This window comes from Salvia hispanica, chromosome 3 (genome assembly GCF_029641045.1).
Source record: "Salvia hispanica isolate PSC_SH4W2 chromosome 3, Shi_PSC_v1, whole genome shotgun sequence".
NCBI lineage: Eukaryota > Viridiplantae > Streptophyta > Magnoliopsida > Lamiales > Lamiaceae > Salvia > Salvia hispanica.
The window spans coordinates 59,913,380-59,925,351 of NC_142694.1; the positions used below are offsets into that span (position 1 = coordinate 59,913,380).

Genomic DNA, 11,972 nt, shown 5'->3' on the forward strand with positions numbered 1-11,972 from the left:
TAATTTTCTTTATAATTTATGAATAAAAATATACACCCTCCGTGCCCAAAAAATTGATCAGTTTGTCGGTTTTGAGCCGTCCTCCAAAATTGGACAAAGTCTAAACAAAGAAAGTTGTGCACTAGTAATAACGTGGATCCCACAATCCATTAACACTACTTCAACTACCTTTTCTCCATTCTATTGGACATTAAAACCCGTGCCGTATAAGTTTTTCAATTTTTGAGGGACGGAGGGAGTACTAATTTATTAACCCTATAATTATGCATATACTCCCTCCGTCCCAGTAAAGATGACCCATTTCGTTTTTCGCACGTGTTTTGGGTTCTTTTAACACTGACAATAACATTATATGATTCTTTAATTTATATTGCTCATTCTCAAATTATTCATCTCACATTATTCATTTATATCTTAATTATGTATTGTTCTAAGTCATATTCGTTTATATTGTGGCTAATACCAAATATATTCAGCGATTGTTAATAATAATTTTGGATCCTCAGTATAAGAGTATCCCCAGCCTTGCTCTTACTTTTATTCATTTTTTATTCGCAGCTTTTAGCTAAGGCACAATACCTCCAGTCGTGCTCTTAGCTAAGGCATACTTTATGGCTCCCACTATTCTATTATTCTATTTAAATATTTTAATCACCAAAAACACACCCATAATAATAAAATACATTTTAAACCCGAAATATAATTAGAAAGTCCTAAAAAAAAGTGCATAATTAAAATCCTAAAAAAAAAATACTACTCGTGGCCGAATTTCGCCCAAAGGTGTTTGACTAGATCTTTTTGTTGATAGTATGCTTGTTCTTCTTGCTCCGGTTCCGCAATCAGATCCATTTGGTGAATTGTATGAAGAAATATGAGAGAAGTTGATGTAAAAATTGGGTGATGAATGAGGGTATTTATATTATAGATGATTGGATGAATTTGGGGATAAAAAATATAAAAAAAGAAACAAAAAAATATTTAAAAAATAGTCATAAACGGCTCTATTTTTTGAAGTGAGAAAAATATTTGTTTTTTTCTTTTTTTTTTTATTTTTAACAATTTTTTTATAAAAAACATTAACGAATGACGCCTAATTGCATGGGGCAATTGGGCGTCACCACTCAGCTCCTGCAAGTGGCGTATAGAAGTGGGAAAAAGGGGTACAACTGTACCCCCATATTCATTGTATTAATACTACATTTAATGATAATTTTTATATAACCTTGGTGCTCCAGTGGTAAGCTGCTGAATATTCCTTCTCACTGCTCTGAGTTCGAGTTCCATCCCCAGCTGGAGTGAACCTTCAATGTTTACTCTCCTTTTCTTTCTTTTTCTTTTTCATTACTATGTTTGAACACTTTTTTATTTCTATACTCACATTTTCATTTTTGCTATGCATTCTCCTTCTTTTTTTAATTATGTTTATGCATGAATGTTTTTATTTATTTATTTCTGTACTAACATTTTCAGGACTCCTACCAACATTTTCGTTTTTGTAATGTAGTACTCCAGTAATTAATTTATTTAGTTAGGTAAATATTTGCACTAATATTTTATTTTATAGACATTAGGATTGTTTACTTACTATAATCATTTTGATTTTCCCTATTATGTTTGTTATTTTATTTATTTTAATTGATTTATTTATACTCTATTTTTTTCATTTTATTGCTTTAATTTTTTAATATGAAATTCTTAGTTATAACATTTTAGGTAATAATCCCTCTGTCCCATTTTAGGTGTCTCATTTGAGTTTGACACGCGTTTTAGAAAATGTAAAGAAAAATTGATAAAAAAGAATAGTAAAATGTGAGTCTCATTTTTGTATATTAATTTTATAATAAAATGAAAGTGAAATAAGGTTGATGGAGTGTGTGACCTATTATCATTTATGGAATATTCTAACCGGAACTCCTAATGTGGGACGAACTAAAATGGTAAATCGGGACTCCTAAAGTTGGACGTAGGAAATATTGTTAGTACAACTCGTACTTCATATAAAAAAGTTCTAACTATTTAAATTATTTTTATAAACACTAGTATTTTATTTATATCATAATTATTTGTCGTACAATTCGTACCCCCAAATCAAAATCTCTAGATACGCCACTGGCTCCTGCAATGTGTTCCGCGCGTGTGCCGTTCACCGGAAGAGCACGACTTTTAAGTAAGATTTGTGTCGTGCCGTTGACAAGAGTACAACGGCAAGCAGCTCATGCCGTGCTGATGGCAAGAGCACAACTCTTAGCTAAGGCTGCATAAGAAATGCTCTAAAAATCTTGCATTCGCCGTTGCATGCAAATATCATGGTTGAACAAGTAGACTATAAGACTGAAAATATGATCATTTAGAATTACATCTAGTACCTATAAATTCTGGTGAGGGGGTTATGCAAACAAGCTAAGCCGTAACATTATTTTTTTATATATACGAAGTAATTTTATTGATTCAATATTACTTAAAGTTTTATTTTATCTGTAACGGCCATATTTTATTTGGTGGGACTAAACTAGACATGAATCCTATTAAATGCGTTGTCTGAAAGGGCTAGGCATAATAATATATCGCGTATTTTTAAAACCACAAAAATCCAGATTTCAGAATCTGTTGCTCAGCTGTATCATTGTAAGCTTTCTTAAATATTTTTATACCCAAATTAATAATTTTCCGTCATTCTTAATTCTCATTTAGGATTAATATACATGATTAAGATACCACTTTATTATGCTATAAAAATAATAACTTTACCCTTAAGAATAGTTGATAAACATGAATATTTCTTAAAACTTAAAATAATATTGTGTGCGCTATAGAAGTAAATTTAAATTTAAATTGACATCTTTTAAATTCTCGTATACTCATATATATTTGTGGAGATATTGACCGTTAATATCATGAAACTTTCAAAAAATTTGATTTTTCTCATGAATTATCAACTTGGCACTAATATGACGAACTTTATTTGTGGTTGTTATTTTCCACCCGTTAGTTGAGATGGCAAATTAATGTGTAAGTGGATTGTCAGGCTTCTCGGAAAGTTGATGTGCAATTCACCGGGATTTAAACAAAACGATCGTTTTGTTTAGTAAATTGTAAACAAAAACGACAACGTTTAATTTTCTTCCTCATTTGAACAGATTTGTCTTCCTTATTTGTGGTGTGAGATTGGAGTTTTTTCTTCCATTAGGGTTCACAATTCATAGTGCAGATTTAGAGTTTGATTCCATATTCAGGATGTCTTACATGGTGGGATTGAAGTCGATCTTGTAACGTTGCAGACCAATGCTAATCTCGGACGGCGTTATTCTCGTCTTCAATGTCGACCAACGCAAGGAGACCACTGCTTCATTGTCACATATCAGTAGAAGAAAGGAAAGAACATTGAGGCCAATGCTTTTTGAATTTAAATGGAAAAAAAATCTTTTTATTTAAGGAAAAAATGGATGAAAACGTTTTTAGTTTATTTAAATGATTTGCTAACTAGATTTAGGAAATGAAAACCTTTTTAACTTAATTTGCCAACTAGATTTTGTTTTGTCAACTCAACATCTAACATCTATGTCCTTTTAATGTAGTCAGAATCCATCGTCAGTCGAAAGGCTCGCCAGCTTCCTCCCCCCCAAGGGCTGCTCCGCGCAACAAGAGCCATGCAATGCTAGCTCGTTGCTGGGCCGTCCTAGCGAGATGAGTTAGAGCCCACGACGAGCTCAGCAGCGTTACGAATGATCTAATGATCGAAGTAGCATAATTAAAGTTATAGTATGTAATTCATAAAATATATATATTAATTTCTAAAATATAATTAAGGTTAAATATTTAAATCAAATCAAAGCCTTTTGCAGAACTTGTATTGTCACGTCGTTAGTCAAATGTTTCATGCTTTTGGCCGGCACATATTTGAAGATATATCATGTTCTTGGTCGTAGTTGTTATAATTGTGTTTGTGTGCCACATAAATAACTACCAATAATTTTGATAGAATAGCATGTAATTTGGTAGGAAATACCTTGCATAGAACATTTTTTATAACGGAGTGAAATCGCGTAACTTTGCATCAAAATGATGAAATATTTATAGGAAATGAGAGATATATAACAGAGGCCTTATAATGAATAAAATAAAATATAATGTTAAATAAAAAGTCGGCGGCAAAACAAAATAAAACCTTATAATTCAAGAGCTGGAAACATACTATAATCGATTATTAATAGAAAAATTGGTATTATTTGTTAAAAATATAAAGATACCATGTGGTAAAAGGACACCACTTTTAGAAGTGGCGATAATATAATTATAATTATCATTCATGATACTTATAGTATATGCATAGGCAATTAGACATAATTTTGCCATATCAACCGGTTATATCATTTTTTATTACTCTAAACACAAGCGTTAAAAAATTATTAATCCTAAGAGAAAGTTAACAATTAAAACCAATTTTTGATATCTGTATAATCTTATTGATTGTGGTATCTCCAATTAACGTAAAATAATAAGCATTAGACATTAATTGATCTGGTGCAATAAGTAGCGTGGGCCCCAATAAGAGTAACATGGGTTTGTATAATTTTATATCAACAACGGCTTCTCTGTCTCTAAACTACACAAGCTCATTCACTGTATAATCTCTCTCAATTTGATAGCAGCAAATAGCAATGTCGCGATAAAGATTTCCTCCTAAATTCCGCGAAATTGCCTACATTTGTTCCAAGATGAATCATCCAATCAGCATCCGCCACCTCCTCCTATTGGTGGCCGCGGTGCTCCTCTTCCCCTCCGCCGCGCCGGACATCGCCTCCGACCGCGCCGCCCTCCTCGCCCTCCGCTCCGCCGTGGGAGGCCGGGTCCTCCTCTGGAACCTCTCCAGCCCCACCCCCTGCGCTTGGTCCGGCGTCAATTGCTCCCCCGACAACTCCTCCGTCGTCGAGCTCCATTTCCCCGGAATGGGCCTCTCCGGCGAGCTCCCACCCAAATCCTTCTCCAACATGACCAATCTGCAGACGCTCAGCCTCCGCTACAACGCCCTCTCCGGCCCCCTCCCGCCGGACCTCTTCACTTCCCTCACCTCCCTCCGCAATCTCTACTTGCAGCACAATTTCTTCACCGGCGAGCTTCCCCAAACCCTCTTTTCCCTCACCTCGCTGGTCAGGCTCAATTTAGCAGAGAACAACTTCTCCGGCCCGATTTCGCCGGGTTTTACCAATTTGACCCGATTAGGCACGCTCTATTTGCAGAGCAACCGCTTCTCCGGCCCGATCCCGGCCTTGGATCTGCCCTCGTTAGTTCAATTCGACGTTTCCAACAATAACCTAACCGGCTCCATCCCCAATTCCCTTTCTAAAAACCCTAAATCCTCCTTCCTCGGCAATTCACTCTGCGGCGAGCCTCTCGATTCATGCGGCGGCGCCAATCCGAAGAAGAAGAAGAAGCTCTCCGCCGGCGCGATTGCCGGCATTGTAATCGGCTCCGTCTTCGCGCTTTTCGCGATCCTGCTGCTCCTCTTCTGCTTTTGTAGGAAGCGCTCCAGATCCAAGGACGAACACGTGGCGAATGCGAAGGAAGTCGAGGCTCCTCCGCCGCCGATTCCGCCCCCTAAATCGGCGGAGAGCCTTTTTGCGGCGGCGGGGAAGGAGAAGGAGGTGGTGGTGGAAGCTGATTTGAAGAAAGGGTTGGTTTTCTTCGGGAAAACAGGGTGGAACATTGAATTGGAGGATCTGTTGAAGGCCTCGGCGGAGGTTTTGGGGAAGGGGACGTTCGGGACCGCGTATAAGGCCGTGCTGGAGACGGGGCTGGCCGTGGCCGTGAAGCGGCTGAGGGATGTGACAATGCCGGAGAAGGAGTTCAGGAAGAAGATGGAGGAGATTGGGAGAATGGATCATCCCAATTTGGTGCCGTTGAGAGCTTATTACTACAATGGAGAGGAGAAGCTTCTTGTTTATGAGTACCTTCCATTGGGAAGCTTATCTGCCTTGTTACATGGTAATTTTCTTCATTAATTTCTGATTTTGATTCAATATTGTGTTTGTTTAGATGCTGATTAACATAGTACATTTCTGTCTTGCATTAGTTATAGTTAAAAAAATTTTGATCTTTTTGTAGTATTTCATTCAAATCTTGTCCTCTCTTGAGACAAAGACTTGTCCCATTATATTTTGTATTGTAGCTCAAATTATTGTGTAGAATCTTGGCACATTGCATTCAAATTACCCTTCCTTCTTTAGCAATTGTGTATAAAGAGCTGAAAATGTGATTAATCGCCGGTGTTCCAGGAAACAAGGGAGCGAGCAGGACGCCGTTGAACTGGGAGACGAGGGTGGGCATCGCGCTAGGGGCCGCAAAGGGAGTTTCGTACCTTCACTCGCAAGGACCAACCGTCTCCCACGGCAACATCAAGTCGTCGAACATTCTCCTCACTAAGTCATACGAAGGTCGCGTCTCAGACTTTGGCCTCGCGCAGCTCGCGGGTCCTGCTGCTGCTCCTAACCGCGTCGCGGGATACAGGGCGCCCGAGGTGACGGATCCCCACCGAGTCTCCCAGAAGGCGGACGTGTACAGCTTTGGCGTGTTGCTGCTGGAGCTGCTGACGGGGAAGGCTCCAACACACACGCTGGTGAACGAGGAGGGTGTGGATCTCCCGCGGTGGGTCCAGTCCGTGGTCCGGGAGGAGTGGACGGCTGAGGTGTTCGATCTCGAGCTCCTCCGCTACCAAAACGTCGAGGAGGACATGGTGCAGCTGTTGCAGCTCGCGGTGGACTGCACCGCGCAGTACCCGGACAAGCGCCCCTCGATGGATGACGTGGTCGTGAAGATCGAGGAGCTGTGCCGTCCGAGCGGCGGCGGCGATGGCGTGGACGTCTTTGAGGAGTCGTGATTGAAATAGCCGGAAAATTGTGGTTTATTTGTTTGTTCATTCTTGAAGTGTAATATTTGATTAAGGAATTTCCCACTATTTCATTCTTATTTTTTTTAATTTTCTTGTAATATTTTGTTGGTTATTTGCCTTGTTGTAGGAGAATAGATTGTTTTTGATGATTCTTGGTGGTTGTGAACTGTAAAATGAGTATGAATTTATTCTTGTTGAGCTGGCGGTGACCTTTTAATGTAAAGATTTCTTCCAAATACAAATGCACATGACCACCACACACCAACTCATCATATTTTGTTGTCAATGTCGATTTATTTGCAGAAATATATTACTACTACATCGTGACACCAACTACATTGTAGTGTGAAGATATTATTTTTTTGTCTTTTAAAATTATGGGTCGCTTTCAGCCGTTTTAGGTCTGATGGTAGTAAGCCCTTTTCAATTGTTCCTTTTTCTTAACGTTTAAAAGGCTAAAAAGTCAAGAATCTATATTCCATCTATGTTATTTTCTGCAAATCACAATGGATTACTCCCTTTATCCCTTAAATTTTATCACATTTTGACTACATTTTGACTGCGTATGAGTTTGAAGAAATATAATAATAGAATGTGAGTCATACTTTTATATATTAGTTTTATAATAAAATGTGAATGAGAATGAGTTAGTAGAATATAAAAAAATGTGAAATGTTAAAATTTTGTGGGAGGGACGGAAATGAATAAATGTGACAAATTTTATAGGATGAAGGAAGTATTATTACACTATTACTTAAATTTGTTTGAGGGTAAATTTTTTCCGTTTGATTAACGGATTTGATTTGATATAGTTTACCTCTATATCTAATTATACATATTATTTTGAAATTAAGTATGCTCCATATTGAGGATGTCTTTTTCAACACAATGTAGAATCGCTGAACCGGAATAGGAGATTTTCATATAAAAAATCTTGTTTGTCAAAGAAATAAGTGGACTATTTTAGTATATTTGATTCTAATATAATGCAGTTACCATTTTATAACATAATGAAAATTGATGATGGTGGTTTGAGCGTCTTAATTAAGTAAAGAATGTAATTTGGAGCATTTGAGGTAGATATTGCTTACTTGTGATTTTATCTTTGTTGGTTGTTCAACTTTTGATAAGAATTTGCTTTCCAAGTTAGAGTCTTATCATTATGAGTTAAGTGCACGTAATTTCTGGTTGGATTATGATTGGCCGATGAATCTTTAATCCGACCCATATTTTTTTTGCCCACTGCATAACTTTTCCTAGTATCTAATAACATCATTGCAGTAGGTGTCATTACAGAATTTTTAAATGAAAGGATTTGAATTTTTTTGAATTTGAATTCCATTTTTTTTATTCCATTGGAAGTTGGTTTTTCAAAATTCAAAACTACACATTCAGTTAAACATAAATTACTAGTACAATTCTGAATTGAAATTAAGATGATGCATTTACATTTACAGGGCTGAGTTCCATTCCTGTTTGTAGAATAAACTGAAAGTCTGAAACACATCATGAACAAAAACAAAGTGTTCACATTCTGGACTTCAAATGCTCATTAATTACACTTATTTAAATTGTGATATTTATCAAAAATTACATAATTTAAATATCATAAATTACATATTATTTTTAAAAAATTACTTCAATTTTAGTGTTCATGCAAGTAGCTGGACTAAGGCTTCATATTGTTGCAAATTTGCCATTTGGTTTCATCCATCATCTGTGTCTTTTTCAATCGTTGCTAAATATATTTTGAAATTAATTGCTTTAGTCATTGAATTTCTTTGAACATGCCAAAATATTTCTCCTAAAGAACAGTTCGACTACTCCCGTTGTCGAACTCGTCCCCTTCACCTTCAACATTTCTGCTTTACGACCTATGGGATGGCCCCGACTCTACATCATCTCGTTGAGTACTTGTTGGAAACGGAGAGCGTCGTTGTTATACGGTTAGATGAAGTAACACCGTAAAACTGCGAGTCACTTTGAACAATTGACCACATCTCCTTTGTTAGGATTAGTATACTTAAAAATCATGTTTCGAGCATGATACATGATCAGAATTGATTGTATACAACAAATTCTACAATCCACTTTCGTCCAAGCAGGAGAAGTAATGTTATCGCATTGTATTTGCTTATTCATTTATAAGATTTTTCTCAAATATTTAAATGTATAAAAAGTAAACAAAGTGTAATTAATCTAAACAATAGACATGTTGTGAACAACGTTCATCGTATGTAACACAATCGGTTCTTTGTAGAACTATAATACTAGTTCACAACCTAGAGACTACCTATCGTGAAAGGTTGCAGTGTCAATCCACATGTTTCCTTACCTTAGAAAATAAACCACGCCGGTGTGGAATAACACTGGATGATCTAAAAATTGAAATAAGTCTTTCTTGTTACTTACTAAAAGACGATATCTCGGTGATGATTATTTCTTAATCATCGTTGACACAACATTGAGCATATAATATTAATTATGCACTATTTTAATTTATCAAATGGCGCATATATTTCATTATCCAAGAATCTTCATATCTTTAATATGACCAGCCATTTGAAATGTACCTATATATAATATACGTACGCAACAATAAACCTATCAAGCAATAGTTTAGTTGGTTAAGTTAAAGTAGCATTTTGAACTATTGATCTTAGGTTTGATTCCCCTTTGCGCCTATTAATTGTAATATATTGTGAGTCCTTAGATTTTCTCTTGATTTCATTTATGTTCCAATATTTTTTATATCTCCTACTATTTTCTATGTCTTCTTATATTTTCTCTTAAATTCATTTATCTTCAAATATTTTTCTATAACTCCTCTATTTATTTTTTTTAGTAATTTTTTATACAATCTTTTAGCTAGTAAATTTGTATTACTTTTGTATCACAAAGAATGATTTTTCATAATTTAAGAATAGAAATTATTTCTTTAATCCTTAAATATTTAAACATGTCATATTATGTTATTTAAAATCAATTTTAATGATATGATCTTTATTATTCTCTCTCTTACTTAATTTTATCTCCACTTTAACTATTTACTATTCCCTCTGTTTCGTAGTAGTGGAGATATTTTTTTTCGGCACGAAAATTAAGAAAATTTGTGTTAAGTAAGTTTAGTAAATGGATAGTAAATGGAGAATGAAGTAGGAAAGGGAAAAGGTAGAGAGATGGAGAGAGAATAAAATTAGAAAGAGTAAAATAAGTGAGAAGAAATTACTCAACTACTATGGAACGTATTAAAATGGAAAAATGACTCAACTACTATGGAATGGAGGGAGTATCATTTTTTCCAAAACAAGTCAAAAAATGAAACGTCTCGTTTAGACTGGACAGAGAGAGTACTTCTTTAATTTCATGAATAAGTATATAATACTAGCAAAAATCAATTTAATACTATACTCTTTGTTATAAAAATAAACTCCCTCCGTGCCGCCTTATTGACACATTTCTTTTTTCTAATATTTTGTGAGAAATGATAATAAATACTCCCTCCATCCCGGCTAAAATGACACATTCCTTAGCCGGCACGGGATTTTAGGAGTTACTGATTAAAGTGTTTAATTGGAGAGAGAAAATGTGGGTGTAAGTATTAAAATAGAAAGAGAAAGAAAGATAAATATTTTAAAAAGAGTGAGAAAGAGTTGTTGGGTGTATTAATTGGAGAGAGAAAGTTTTCAAAAAAGGTAATGTGTCATCTTAATTGGGACAAACTAAAAAGGAAAACATGTCATCTTAAGCAGGACGGAGGCAGTGGCGAATCCAGGATTTTCGGTTTGGGGGTACGATAAATATTTTTATCAATTAGGAGATTCAGAATTGATTAATTATTTTTTCTTTAACATGTCATTATTTTTTTCAATAAAAAGCTTCATTTTCTTGTATTTGAAAGACTTTCATAGGAAATTATTATATTTATATATTAGGAATAATTTATTTAAACTTTTGCGAAGTGCGTTCTTTTTAATGACAAAACTTCTTTTGGCTTATTTAAGAAAAGTTTCAAGAATTATCAAAAAAAACAAACAAATATTAGCATTAGAAATACAAAACGTAAAATATGAAATACATTAGAAGAAAATTGAAATTTTGTGCAAAACAATTGGAAAATGATAAAATAAATAAAATAAAAGTATTGAAAAAGAATTAAAAGTACTCTTAAAAAATTAAATGTATTACATAAAGAAAATTTTTTAAAATACAAATACTGAAAGGAATTAAGCGTTAGAGCAGTGAAAAGATAAGATAACTTTATATTAGTGGACAATTCAATGTTTTATAAGAAAAAAATCAAAGCATTAAATTTTTATAGCACTGGTAGTAATAATGAAAGGGAAAAAAATGATAAAAATGGATCAACGAAGGGGGACAAAAACTAAGAAATGTGCCTACCAAGATTCGAACTCGCATCTTATGCAAAAGAAAAGCAAACCTTTTGCCGCTGGGCCAATAGCCTAGGTTGTCTTTGATGGAATTCTATACGGTATTATTATGATATTTTTGGGGTACACTTGTACCCCCTTGCTCCCATGTAGATCCGCCAGTGGACGGAGGGAGTAGTTAAACTAGAGAGAAAATAAAGTAAGAGATATAATAACGTAGAAGTGACTCTCTTCTACATTATTATCTCTCTTGTTTTATTTTCTTCCGCTTTAACTATTTTTATCATTTTTCCAAAACACATGCGAAAGGGAAATGCGTCATTTAGACTGGGATAGATGGAATATTTTTTTAATTCGATGTCAACATTGTCACTGTATCTTAATTTCTATTCACCCTCTAATTATTTATATAATTATTCATCTCTACATTACTCATGTTCGATTTATTTACGTAGAAAGTAAATAACTCAACAAATTTTAACAGTAATTTGGACCTTGGAGGATCTGAGTACGATCGATGTTCAATGTCATTCATCCTCACGTGCTCATTTCAGTTTTTCTGAATTGTATGTTTATCAAATAACAAAATTGTCGTCACTTTTATTTATTTGTCATGCTCCGATTCCGATTTTTCCATGACCAATGGTCATTGTATGTTCTAGGTACTATGTTTTTTTTTTTATCTTGTACGACTC

General features: G+C 34.9%; 1 protein-coding gene across 1 annotated transcript; it reads left to right on the forward strand.

Annotated features, from left to right (window-relative positions):
* Window positions 1-4,593: 4,593 nt before the first annotated feature.
* Window positions 4,594-7,084, forward strand: LOC125215016 (putative inactive receptor kinase At1g48480). Its single transcript, XM_048116299.2, has 2 exons — window positions 4,594-5,982; window positions 6,273-7,084. The coding sequence occupies exons 1-2, from the start codon at window positions 4,716-4,718 to the stop codon at window positions 6,872-6,874; spliced, it is 1,869 nt and encodes a 622-aa protein (XP_047972256.2). The 5' UTR covers window positions 4,594-4,715; the 3' UTR covers window positions 6,875-7,084.
* Window positions 7,085-11,972: the final 4,888 nt, after the last annotated feature.